The sequence below is a fragment of the Cylas formicarius genome, unplaced genomic scaffold (genome assembly GCF_029955315.1).
Source record: "Cylas formicarius isolate icCylForm1 unplaced genomic scaffold, icCylForm1.1 PGA_scaffold_10__41_contigs__length_53128322, whole genome shotgun sequence".
Lineage (NCBI taxonomy): Eukaryota > Metazoa > Arthropoda > Insecta > Coleoptera > Brentidae > Cylas > Cylas formicarius.
The window spans coordinates 16,480,848-16,495,247 of record NW_026844214.1 but is presented as its reverse complement, the minus strand read 5'-3'; the positions used below and the strand labels follow the sequence as shown (position 1 = coordinate 16,495,247).

Genomic DNA, 14,400 nt, shown 5'->3' with positions numbered 1-14,400 from the left:
ACAAGTTTACTTCAGCTATGTTGTTAATAATTATTTTGAAAAATCCTGCACGTTCATTAGCTAAAAATTATATTATAAAATATTTTCGTTTTTTGCATTGGGTAAGTCGATTCATATCAATTCGAGTTTCCTAATTTAGGTTTGAGGACACCAAAATTCGCTCTACTGCCAAATTATATAGGTTATCCTTTATTATCTGCAGTTATTATCATCTACTTTTTTTCAAAAAACTTCATCTGAGTTGTTGCATTATGTTTCCAATGTTATCCACATTTTACTGTACTGAACTAATTATAATTTATAATTTCTACCCTTCCTAAAGAGAGTGTGTTGAAGTTCTTCAGAATTAAATTTTTCTGCATCCCTCAATCATTATTATTGTTTATGCTTGCTTGGCAAGAGTACAACGTCGCTAGAAGTAAAAATGTTCCCAGGGTACACCCTGGTTATCCCTGTTTATCCAGGAACGTCGATAACAAATTTCCCCAGTCAAATTCTCCTCAGAACATTAGACACATTTTTAAGAGATGCTATACCAAATTACAAGTACAACTACAGCACAACTTAAACGACATTGTGGACGCGGCTCGCGAAGCAACTAAAATAAACTATGCTAAAATTGATCCATGACGGTGCTGGGCGTGCAATAACCCGTAAAGGGGTGAGCGAGGGAAACATACAATTAGATACATTTTTAAGATTATTAATATCTATACTGCGATTAATTCTTAAAGCATGTTGGCCTCCACTTGATTTTTATTTTACTAGAAAAACTAAATTTTTACTGTTTGCACTAGGTATATTTCATTGCAAATTTCAAGCAGTTTTTTGCAATAATTACATGTCAAGTTTACGAACTGTAATGCAGTTCCACAGGATTCTATTTTGGGTTCATTATTTTTTCAGTTTATATCAATGCTCTGTTTTGCCATACGAACCCTTATATTTGATTCGAGGTAGGAAATTTGAATATACTAAAAGCGTGAAAAAAAAACATCGGCACATACAATTACCATTTAAAAATTTTAAAACCAAAATAAAATCTAAATTTTTAGTATTGTTTTTATTCTTTCGATAAAAGATATTTGATTCATGATAGTGACCAGTATTTGATTGTGTTCTGTTTTTTTTTTATTTAGACATGCTGTGCAGACACACTCTGCATTGTTCAATTAACAATCTATACTATTTACTAATCTTCGGTCGGTTGTTGATGAATCGAACTTGCTGACGTTTCGCCAATCATCCTGTTGGCTTCTTCAGAGCTTAACTAAAATAGTTTCAGTACACCTATCGGTCTTTATTTATGCTGTAGCGTTCCTTTCACTTAAGAGATTTAATTAAAAGGAAACGGCAAAAGAAAACACCATTCAATAACACAACCGGCTTACAAACAGGAATAAAACACCCTTTTCGTATATAAATTGGCCGGTTTCAACGAGTCCTTTTACTGGAAAACGAGTTTTCTAACTTTATAGTGATCAGTCAATATGTGAAAACTTCAGCGTCGACCGAGGGTTTTCTCGGGAGAACGGACCGCCTTATTCGAGAAGCCCGGCGGGAGTTTCATTATTAATACGTGCTTTTTTTGTCGGAATGAAGAAAAATAAAGAAAAACTTTGGCTTTATTATCTTATTAATCTTCATTAAAAAGTTTCGCAATGGCGCTAACGTCCGAAAAAAATATCGTTCCCTTCCCTTAATCAATTGTTGAAAATTATAATTGATTACAGAATGTGGGTATGTACAGTGTGACCCATTTTTGATGGTTTTGCGGCATACGTTCCTTATTAATAACGGCGTGTTGCTGCTTTCGTGACCCAAAGCTGCATTTTTATGAAATGAAAGCTGATACAAGCAGAAATGTCATAGCCAGCTGGGATTTTTAGATACACCGAATTTATGAACACTGTTCTGCATATCTTATTTTACATAGGATCCAGTGGCGTAGTCAGTTTTCTTCTAGTACTCACACCTTGTCTCTCTTTTAATAATTTTTAGGCTTAGGCTTGTTAGCTTTTAAAATGTTTAAAGTTATTAAAGGTCAGTTATCTGTCAAAATGAACTTGTTATATTTTGGGTCAACATAAGTCATGACAGAAGAAAGAGGAGGAGAAAATTAAAATAGTAATTACGAAATGTTTGACAGCTAAAGTATATTAGGAAAATGGAGACCTTTTTCCCATGCCCCACTCATAAAAAAAAAGAAATGAAAGGTGTATTGTTTTTATTTGACCTTGCTCTTATCTGTATACATTTTAGAAAAGCTCATAACAAGCCAGCAAAATTATTAAAACTTATACAGAGTGTTGCATTTAAAAAAACACACAAGTCTAGTTTGTATATCAAAATTTGGTAGTTTCAGAAGAAAAACGAGCACCCCACTGGATCCTACGTGAATAATCCTAATCAGACCAGTTTTTACATTTTACCACAAGCTGGAAAATTTCCAGAATTTTGGTTAACGAGAAGATCGTCCTGAAAATTTGATTGATAACATAAGCTATAACTATCTATCACTTTGTTACTTGTTCTGAAATATAGCATTGTCCGCTCCGGTTATTTTTGTATATTATTTCTTTATTTTTGTTTAAAAATTCGTATGCAAAATAAATTTTGGTTAGTTTTGTTTTTTATAGACTAAAACTCGTTCCAATGATATGGCAAGTTGCTATACATAAATGGTTAAGTTGTTATACATAAATGGTTACCATCCCGAAATAAAAGCCAGGTACTGGGAAAATTAGATATTGTTGCCATGCTTATTTAATAAAATATTTAAAATTGAAATAATTAAATACCGTTTTCCAAACCAAGTAACAGTTATTTAATTTTCCTTACTGTTTTCGTTCAATACGCCCACATAGCTGTTCCCTATGTAAAGTGGCATTGTCTCATTGTGGTTTTATCCAGGAGTGATCTTGAGGCTATTTTCAATAATCAGTTTCTCCAAAGTGAAAAAGGTTATTCACTAATACAAAATAAATTTGATTGTTGAGCTAAGAGAAGCCAATAACAAACTTGAGCGGGGTTTGGATAACATAGATCAGTCAACTAGAGGGCTTAATATTAGAGTTTTTGGTGAAAATGGTGAAAATGCGAACCAGCGCTCAAAAATATTTAAATTTTTCCAGCGAATGAACATCAAAGACACAAATGACTCGCCCATTGCTAAATATATCAAGGGGTTTCCGAAGATTAGCTCAGATCGGCTGCCAGCAATGCTGGTTCGGTTTTTGTGAATCGGTGCGTGCCTCAGTACTAAAAAACCTTAAATTTTTACTATTTTCTACGGATACAGTTATCAAGGAAGAATTAACCAAGTACCGCGTCGAGCTCTTATCTTCGCTGTTTTCTAATAAATCGGCGTGGTACTATAATGGTGTAATTTGTGTAAGGATTGACATCGTGCATCGCGTTGAGTGCATTAAGGATTTGAATGGGTTGAAAACATAACCTAAGGTACTTTTTATCAAAACACTTCATTGTGTATATGCAAGTTAAAATTCTCGTTAGAATAACTTTCATGAAGAATTTATTGTATATTTTGCTGTTTTCTATAATGGTACAGGTGGGGGTTTTGAGATCAAAATATGTGGCGTACACACAGTATATGTGCGTGCACAATTCTTATAAATTGCACTTGAGTTTCTAGGAATCATTAAAATTTTAAATAAGCTTTGTTTTGCAGTTGAATGTTTCTTTTTTATTTTATTGCAGAAATATCTCTATTCTTTTTCTCTCTTCTATAATTGCTCTTTTTTTTTGTCTTTAAAATTTTAGTCTTCAATATTATTCTGCCCTTTCTGCTCTTGTTTGTTAAGAATCGGATTTTTTTTTCATTTTTTTAAAATATGAAGATTAACACCAACTTACTGTCGATAAATACCGGTTTCAATAACTTTAAGTCCCTAGTAGCAGATACCCGTGACTTTGATGTCTTTGGTGACAAAAATCTCGCTGGAATTCGAAAATCTTCCCCCTAACGTTAATATTAACCCATTAATTAAAGATTTTAATAATATTCTTTGTGAAGTTGCTTCTAAATTTGACGTAATAATGTGCCTCCGGGATTTTAACGAACCGAATAATATTGTGTCAAACTGTGTTGAATCATATACTTACTGAACCTACTCGAATTACTCAAAACTCAAGTAAGCTTAGTGGATCCTATTTTTGTGAGCAACGTTTCTTTGGTTACTGCCAACGGAACATTTTCTGCTGATACCTTTTCGGATCACAGAGTGGGTTTTGCTGAATTAAACCTAAAGAGACAACATGAAACCTAGAATAAAAAGAAAGATTTTTTGTCGGATCTGCAGGCTTTACTCTGGTTGGACATTGTTTATGCGAACAATATTGTGTGAGATTTTCATAGATTGTGTAAAGCAAGCCAGAGTAACGAAACCTAAGGCACCTTGGCTAACAGATATACTTAAATCTAACGACTGGAACTAGTACAGAACTTACCATAACATTATTTCAAAACAAAAAAATCCTAAAACGACGTGGTCAGCACCTAGCATGCATAACGAAACTGGAAGACCAGAATCGAAATTCCTTTACTCAGAACCAAAACACCAACAACTCTAAACGATATGCGCATTATAGCCATCCTTCCAGCATCTTCTAAAATTATCTTATCTTATACTCTCAAATCTACTTGTACTTTAATAATAAGAACAAATTTATTCCGGGTTTCGTAAAGGATTTAGCTCATCTTTATCCCTTGCGGTGGTTACTGATGATATTATTGAGGCCCATGATCGCGGTCTAGAGAACGTGCTTGGTTCCAATTTACTCGTTACCGAACATATGAAAACTCTTATCCAAAGGGCATATATCTCACTTAAGCAACTTTACTCCAGTCGTCATTTTCTAAGTACCAAAATGAAAGTTCCATTCTGCGAGGCATTAGTACTATCTCATTTAAAATTATTTTTATGAGCGGTCCTGTCTTTGGCGGTTAGAGTAATATCGCATTCAAAATGTGCACAATAGTTGTTGTCATTTGATATTTCACCTAAGAAAATAGGATCACATAACACATAAAATTAATGAAATTCAGTGGTTCAACACATTCTATTGAGAGATTTATAATTTGGGTTGCTTTGTACATAGTTTAGCAAACAGCTCTTTTCTTACTTTAAAAAGTCTTAAAAATAAATTCAAGCGGAACTCTGATATGCATAACAGAAATACCAGAAATATATTCAAAATTTAATTTAATTCAACTTTATAATTCTTTGGCATATGATTTAATCATAATGTTGAAAATTGCAAGAATTTATTTATTTAACAAGCAGCTAGAGTGGCTTATTGCACGGATAGTACTAACTCGCGCGTATATAATTTTTTTTTCTTCTTTTTAATTTATTTATTGGTTTCTGTTACTCGCCATAAATTTGTTATTATAGATATTGCATTGGGAATAGTAAGGTAATGATATGTATTTATAAGTTTAGGCACTATCTATATAAACTAGGTTTTAGTCTGGTTTACCAAAATTAAGTTAATTATTAAAATTCCTCAGATTTTCACATTAAAATGACTATTATTTAATGTAGGTTCCATAAAAGAGACACACACACATTATATATATATATATATATATATATATATATATATATATATATATATATATATATATATATATATATATATATATACAAAATTAAAATGGTTAGGTGGGTTACAAACATATTACCTAACTAACTAACTTTTGAGTCGTCATACTATTAGTTCAGGTCTTGTACGTCTTGTATGCTTTTGATTTAGAAGTATGCTAGAAATAAAATTCTATGAGCCTCTGAAACATCTAAGTCTAAGTTAAGTCATCTAAATATTTTTATAGTCTATTTCAAAAACATGACATGCTGGACTGGTTTTCGCCAGTTCTTTAGTGTCACTCCCTGAATGGCTTGATCAAATAGTTTCACTGTGAATATCGTGTCGTGTCTTACAAATCCTTTCACTCTCGCCCCTATAAGTTCTCTAGGATTTAATCTCAATGCAGTGTCACTATGTTATTGTGCTACATCCTTCATGACAATATTTTTGGTGGTTTAGCAATAGTTTCTTGTTTTCTCCAAGATGAAATAGGAGTCTTCTCTATGCGTTGTGAATAATTGCGGATTTCTAACTATAAGCAACATATTCGTTCTTCGACGACTGAGAGGCCTGATAGGAACAAGGACTCTGCTTATGGTCTATTTTTCTTTGTTGCATTCACACTTATGCTATGGCACGGTACTGTGGGGTGATTCCTCAGCTGCTGTGGAGATTTTTAGAATGCAGAAAACGGCCATTCGATTCGTTGCTAATATAGGATATAGGGACCATTGTCAACCTTATTTTAAAAAATTCAAAGTGATGCCCCTTCCTTGCATATCTACTACCAGTTATTAGAGATACAGAGAACGAAAGGAAACTTTAGCGCTAATTCCGATTGCCATGCCTATTCAACTCGTTCGGGGGATCTCCTTAGACGGCCTAGGTTTAGACTGAGGAAGTCTGAGAACAACTCATTGAACCTGAAATTGTATAATGTTTTGCCAGGTACCGTGAAAAAGATGAGCAATAGAAAATTTAAACATACTATTAAAGAATTTCTACAACGTCATTGTTTTTACTCCCTGCGAGCATACATTGACACTGTCACTGGTATCGATGCGCTATAAAACTGTATAGTATTGTCTAATTTTGTTTGTATTAGATGTGTGTCTTTATGTTATTTATTAATTTGATTTTATTGCACTTGAATATCACTTCTGACTTGCTACAATTGTACGTCCCTTTTGTACGAAACGTAGTCAATAAATGAATCTATCTATCTATCTATAAGTATAGGAACATGACATCACAAATCACCTTCTAAAATAATTGACAAATATAGGGATATCCATTTTAAAAAATGAACATTTCAAAATCAGTGCCTTGCTGTTTTTCTACAAAACAGTAGTGCTCACTCAACTTATCTAGAAAGCGTGATGGACTACTCCACGAAAAATAACCCCACAAAATACACTTACTTGTCTCATTGTAAAATTGCAAATAATATTTGTTTCCAGTCTTAAACTGGATAAAATTTAAATCTTGGCAAGGCGATTTCTCCCACAAACTATCTATCTATCTAAACTATCTACTATAAAGTTTCGGCTGGTTGAACAGTCTACGCACTTGCAGTTCAGGAATTACAGCAAGTAAGGGAAGGTCGGGAGGTTTGGCTCAATTTTCAATCTTGTATTTTTATTTCATTTTAGTAATCGAATTTATCAGTAAATTAAGCACTATCGTGCAGATCATATATTATATAACCTATGGAAATAATTTAATATAGATCACTATTAATTTAAAAAAGTTATTTGCGAAAATATGAAACTATGTACATTTGACCCATACGTCCTGTATGCGGAACAACTAACTAACATAACGAACATAAAAATTATGATAATAAATGCATAAATCAACTTCGAAGGCTTTATGTTTATGTTGTACAGACCGGCTCGTACCTTCGACTGAAACTCGAGGTGGTAGTCGCGGCACAATATTTTCATACAGAATGTCATCCAATTTATCTTCATTTTCCGGAAATGAGAAAGTTTCTTCTTCCTCTCATAAGATTGATAGAACATGTTTAATTACTGTGTAAGGCTTCGACTAGACCTACATAGTGAATATCAGGCGACACTTTTTGATTACTTTCAGTTAAAAATCTGACTACAATGTAGTCCCCAGTTGTCAATCCATTGACAGAGGGGTCAAAATCTTCGTCAAGGGCGTTTATTATCAAGTGATCTTTGAATCTTTTTAGGGAAAAAGCTATGGCAGGAGGCAAAGTGTTTCCTGCACCATTGTGCATGCAACATACTGTAATTAATTTGCCTCTTTCTGCACTTGTTACCTGTCCCACTTGTTTCTGTCCTTTCGTAGCAATAACTCTTGGAGGTTTATGAACAGTGCTGCAGACCGTTTCGTCGAGGTGGAAAATATTTCCGACAGAGAATTTATGCTTATCCAATATAAACTTCAGATTTTCGAAAAACCTGTGCTTGTTGAGACTTGTAGATCTTCTCAAACTTGCAGCTTCTGGATGCCTCAACGACAGGTTTTTATTGTGGTCTATGAATCCTAAGAACCAATCTCGTCCTGCAGATTTGTGTTCATCCCATTCCGGTGGATAAGCAATCCCCAATCGCTTAGCGAATTCGTATGAAAACTCTCTCGTTTGTGTAGTATTTAGACCGTAATGCATTTTACTGCATGTTTGTAAGTATCCGCAAAGAAGTTTTTCTCGTTTTGGAGTGAAAACTTGTCTAGATGAAACATTAGCTCTTCGGGGAGACCTGTAGCTTTCTTTACAAGTCGCTGTAGTAATGAAAAACTGAAGCCCAAATCGTCAGCCACTCGCCTAATTTTTATTCCATTTTTACACAACTGACTGTAAATTTAATTTGCTCCTTGGTTATTCGAGGTCCAGTCTTTTTAGTGTACATCCACGGCATCGTATTCAGGTACAATGTAATAAGAAGGAATTGGTAAGTGACAGTTATAGCTACACAACTAGTGATTTTATTTGGATAAATGCATGATCCAAGTCTCCCCTATCATGCGGGAGATTTGGGTCATGATTGAAACATCCCGCACTTTTCTGACTCATACCTCCCACTGATACAAAATCTAAAAAATGTGCTCGAATTTCCCGCTCAAAATGATGTTAGGTTATGTTTTGGTCTTGGATTGGATTGGATTAGAGTGTAAAATACCTCTCGTGCTATGAAAGAGGATTTAAAAAAAAAATAACTTACCTTGTCAAAAAATCGATTTTATTACCACTCACAGCCGCACAGCGGTTGCAACGGAAATCAGTTTTCATATTGTATAGGCCCACAGTGAAGGCAGTCATACATACATAAAATATTTTTGGAAACTACTTTTGCCATTGACCCAAACCTCTCTCGACCCAAACCCCCCGACTCTCCCCTAGCCTTGGTCCTGACAACCACGGACCTCTTTGGGGAATTCTATTGATTTCCTATATGTACTTTTTGTGAGTCTTTCCTGGTTTAGACATTTTTTATACATTCCCCCTCTCATTATAAAGTGAAATATTCCTCGAAACACTGTAATTTGGCAAGCTAAAGTATTTGGAAATAGCAATCTAGACTTTCGTTTCAAAAAGGAGTTGACTACCATTTCGTGCATCTCGATGATGATTGATATATTCATTTCTTCAAAAATAGAAACTGTAAAGCTGAATGAACTCTCAAAATTTTATATTTACGTTTACCTTTACAGTAAATCCCCCTTACCTGTGCCAATTGGAAGAGTTGCTGTACTTTTGTCACGCTTGCAAAATGAATCGTTGCAATAAGCTATATGGCATTTTTACCCATGAAAGCAGCCTATCATGATCCTGCTGCAGGGCGATAAGCACAAGCAGAATTCGCTACTGGTATCAACGTTTGCCAATAAAATAAATACCTACAAAATAACCGGCCATTTATTATACAGAGGTTGCAACACACACTTTAACATCACGCGCACACCACAGACAAATACAAATAAAAACAGTACCCGATACCTACAGTGCTAAGAGGCCAAGATAAACAAACGTAAACTCAATATGTATTGTATATTACTTATACTAATAAATGTACCTACTAACAGAACTGCGCAAGAACAGAACAGAAACTATACAAATTTATACAAGATTTGGATGTGTACACATTCCCACATTATTATTCGGTGTTGCGTGGTGTCGCAAAAACAATTTTTAAAATTTAAAGTTTTAAAAATAAGGCACCCACCTTATGTGTTGCGGGCTGAAACTATTGTTGAGCAGATAAATTTCTGAAAATTGAATTCCATTGACGGGTTGATTTACTAGACACAATTAGTAGATGATTTGTATACCTAATAATTTTCAATAACATCTGTCATAGTTACCAATGTTTGCGCACAAGTACCATCTTGACATATTTGTGTTACTGACTGTTCTGCGTAGCGTATTATTTGATACGAAAGTAGAGCACATGACAAGGAAAGATAAGAAACCTTGGTGGCCATGCAAACAGAAAAAAGCAAATTTTAACACTCATAACACGGAATTCACGCTTAATGTCCTTTTAAAAGTTTTGTCCATCTAACAAAGGGAACTTTTTTAAATGCCAAATATAGTCGAAACCATGTCCATTTTTTCATTTCTCTCGTTTCCCTTTCAAATATATATAAATATTTCAAAGTATTTCTAATTCAGATTATAATCGCATACCAGATTTGGAAAAAATTCTTTTAGTTTTATAGTGCTTTTAATGCCCAATCAATATCCCTTTATATTCGTTTTTAAAGTTAACTAAGATACACGACAACATAACAGAGTATCCGGTTTTTTATTCCCTCGACACATACGAGAAAATGAATTTGAAAATAATATTTCTGTTTTCCGATAAAATTTGTTGAAAAATTGAACTTGGCGCACTCAAATACACTAACTTGCCTGGTAAAGAATATAGCCGACATCACACACGATATGTCAAACTTTTAAATTTAATCCAAATAGAAATTTCTTCCTGGCCAGCGAGAGTCGCTAATTTAATAACATTAAACATTAAATTTATTTTATGGTTTTCATACTAATTGTTTTAAATTTAAATAAGCAAATCATAGTGAGGAAATATTAAAAAAATCCGTTGCTATGGAAATCTATCAACGAAATTAATTTTGATTGAAATTTAATTCGGAAATGTTTTCACCACTAGTAATACCACTAGTGAAAATTGTTACTGTTTTGTTATACTTGTTAATTACGACAAAAGTTGACAGCTAACCCTACATTTTTGATATCATTTAATACAAAAAAGTTACAGAAAATGAAAATGCGATCAAGATAAATTGAATGAAATATTCCCCCTTTTTATTTGCCATAAACAATGTACGTGTCTACTAAAAATAAGTTTAATGGTGTCTCTTTAAGACCACAGCGCCATATTGAGGTAAAATACAGGTTTTTCACTTTAATAACTTAAATAGAAATCCAATTAATAAAATAGACTTCCCGTTATACAACCCGCAGGAGAGTTATACATTATACTTTATTGTGGTCTTTGGGATTATATAGCGGGACACGAAGGCCTTCGCGAAATAGAAATGTATATCACTGTTGATGGTAATATAAACAGGTCTCGGTGGTCTATGCTAAACTTTACGAGGAATTTATGAACTCTTGGGAAAATTGGAAGCCAGAAAATTCCTATTCAAGAAACCAAAGCAAAATTTAGTGCCTCTTTGACTATTTGTGGGTATTTTTTGGTTAGTTTCGATTAGTTATGCCAAATTTTCTTTTTCCTGTTAATCATTAACAGTTAATCATTTTTAATATATGCTCAATTTGAGATTGAGTTGAGTTTTAAAAGTAATATCATCGATGGTAATTTCATCAGCGAAGTGTATTTTATTGGTAATTATGAGAACCATTTCATATTGCATTGTTCCTATCCTCATAGTTGTACAAACTTTATTTGTTGGTGGCCATGGCAAAGTATTATAGTATTTCTAACTATCAACTGTGTTATTTGTATCGTTTTTTTTTTTCTCTTAAACTGGCTCTAGGCTAGTTCATTAATTTTTTTTTATAAAATTGCCTAAACTTTGATAATAATTGACATTTTATGTCTTCGTATCCCAAAAAACATAATTCGAAAAAAAATCATATATGGGCCCTGAAGAAAAATTTAGTACGTCATTTATTAGTTCTGCGTCAGCCAAATCTTCCATGTACCGCCTTCCATGCCATAAAAATTTCGATGGTGGATAACTCGTTTCATAAAAAACTAGAACAATAACTAAATAAACTTTTTCTACTCTCTTCTGTAAAATGGAGGAGCAATCGGATGGTTTCGGAGATTTTACCGCACGGCTTGAATTTTCACGGTGGTCAATTCTGACGGTCTTTGGTATTGGTATTTAAAGGGCGTCCAAGCATTTATGCCACCAGATGGGCCCGTTGTGTCCTCAGACCGCTCTAGAGGGTACCCAGGATGGCGCTCCTCCTATAAAAGGTCAGCAACTCCTTTAGTCATGTCAGTGAATGTATTCGGTCATAGAAAAAGTATAGTATGCAAGACATTTGGTAAACTTTTATTAAACACTCGCTCCGCTCGTGTCAAATAAACTTGCGACTCAAATGCCATTTACTGCACTTGTTGCACACTGCGTGTTCGAAGTGTTTTCGGAGCGCGAGCATTGAAGATGCCAAGTGAGATTTTGGCGAAACGTCTGCAGGATTCCAGTCGGAGTTCAACGAGCGAACGGATGATATCCCGGAATATAGTGTCATTATATATATATATATATATATATATATATATATATATATATATATATATATATATATATATATATATATATATGGCACATATAAATTGTACCACCCGAGAATACGTTCCAAGTTTTGAAAATCACCAGACATTATCAGTACCGATCCCAGCAGTTAACAGTTAGCCTGGTCTAAATGCCGATCGTAAGCGTCAAGAACCATCCATTATTATGCCAAAATCCTTCACAATCTCTGTTATTATGTAAGAGCCCTCATCAGCATTCTTACTACGCATTCAATTTCATGTTCTTAATCCTACTCCACTCCACCGAGAAGTTTCTGTCCCTTTGGAGGACTTCACATTCTTTACCCGAGCATAGGCATCAAAATATTTTGAGATCATTTGCAAAAAGTAGGTGGTTTGCTTGAAGGTGGTAGACACTGATTCAGGAGAAAGTGTCGAACTTCCAGTGTCATTATTTTTTGTGTTGTGGAGACAAAAATTTAAGACAATGGAAGCTCGATTTAGTGGTTAGTGCTAGTTGGACTCCAACTGCCTCCCTCTATCGTTTATGAAGATAAAAAAATATTTTGGGGCCAAATGAGGCACATCCGATATTACACCTACTATAAAGGATAGGATCCAATTCACCTTGACCTGCTCAGTACATCCCTACAAAAATAGGTGACAATAACGAACCCATAATACCAAACTCGTCAAGTTTATTCACCAATAACTTGTCCAGCAAATCGATTGCTGAAATCTGCATATAAAGAGCGAACCTCATATTTACTCGTATCTCTGCCTTACATTTTATACTTAGAAAAAAATACAACCTCTACCAAATAATTTACAAACACAACAGTTAATTGTATATTACACCACGTACGAGCGGAATACCACAATACTTTTTCCTAACCATAAGCTTTTGGGTATATTTTTGTAACACGAATACATTCATTGAGTAACGTGTTACTTGACCACCAACAATAAAATATCATCAGTGTTTAAAATCTACCAAAAACAGCCTACCGGTCTCTGGCTCGCGTCGGTGGTTAACGAAGCTGATGTCTTAAAATGACACTTTGCGGAAACCGGATCATTGCAAAATTGGGCGTTTTAAAGTGTCTAATAGAAAAAAATATTTTGAAATAGATATTTGTTTACACCCTACTCAAAAATATCCTATCCTATCCTTAAGTGTCACTTTAAGATGTCAGCTTCGATTAACCTGGTCATCATCGACTTTACGACTTACGCGTTAAACTTGCAAGCTTTACACGTGTTATCATGCGGCTTAACTCTGTCCGTCCTAATTTTTATTCACTTAACAATATCACTGTGCATTTTCAGAGAGCTTGCTGGACTCATCGACGTTGCCTCCGTACACCATAACTGCGCGTCCTCAAAGCAAACGCAACTGCGCAACACAAATGCCAGTCAAGCCGTACCACGTGACATGGGCACCGATACTTCAATCGCGCAACTGTTCCACGCAGACGCCACCCCCACACAAGGAAAGTTCCGTCTAGTCCACGTGGTTTCATCCCCTTCTCCCCTTACCCGCAGAGCAGAAGTCTTCGAATCCCAATCAGATGTCTCGGCACCGGGACCAATACCACCTGTGATATTTGTGAATATCTCATATTTTTAAGCATTACATTTAAAAACATTATCAAATGAATAAGTAAAAAAAACTGTTACACGCTGTTATTATTTCATTGTCAATAAAATATCATTTCGTGTGAGTATAGTGTTTCATATAACATTCAAAGGCAAATACTAGTATAGTAATAATAACACTAAGAAAAGCATTTTAATTTTGAATCCACCTTGATTTAGAATTCTAAAGAAAATTGATCCACCACCCGCCCATTTAACAGAAAACCTAGAACTTGACATACAATAAGTCGTATTTTCGAGACCTAGTACTGCTGAAATATGTTGTTCCCTTATTATTTACAATAACCAAAGCGACTTTTAATTAAGTTGTGGCGGCAATTGATAATTAGTCATCAAATATAAAACAAAAAACTTTATAAAATTGTTGGCATAATAAAATTACAGCTTTTCGAATCGGCGT

General features: G+C 34.3%; 1 protein-coding gene across 2 annotated transcripts in view; it reads left to right on the top strand.

Moving 5' to 3' along the window:
• LOC132699862 (nephrin-like) overlaps positions 1–14,056 on the top strand; it is a 508,010-nt gene extending 493,954 nt beyond the window's left edge. For both annotated transcript variants that reach the window (XM_060666811.1, XM_060666820.1), the window contains one exon: positions 13,671–14,056. In XM_060666811.1, coding sequence (XP_060522794.1) covers positions 13,671–13,849 — 179 coding nt within the window. In that variant the 3' untranslated portion in view covers positions 13,850–14,056. The remainder of the gene's footprint in view (positions 1–13,670) is intronic.
• The last annotated feature ends 344 nt before the right edge of the window (positions 14,057–14,400 follow it).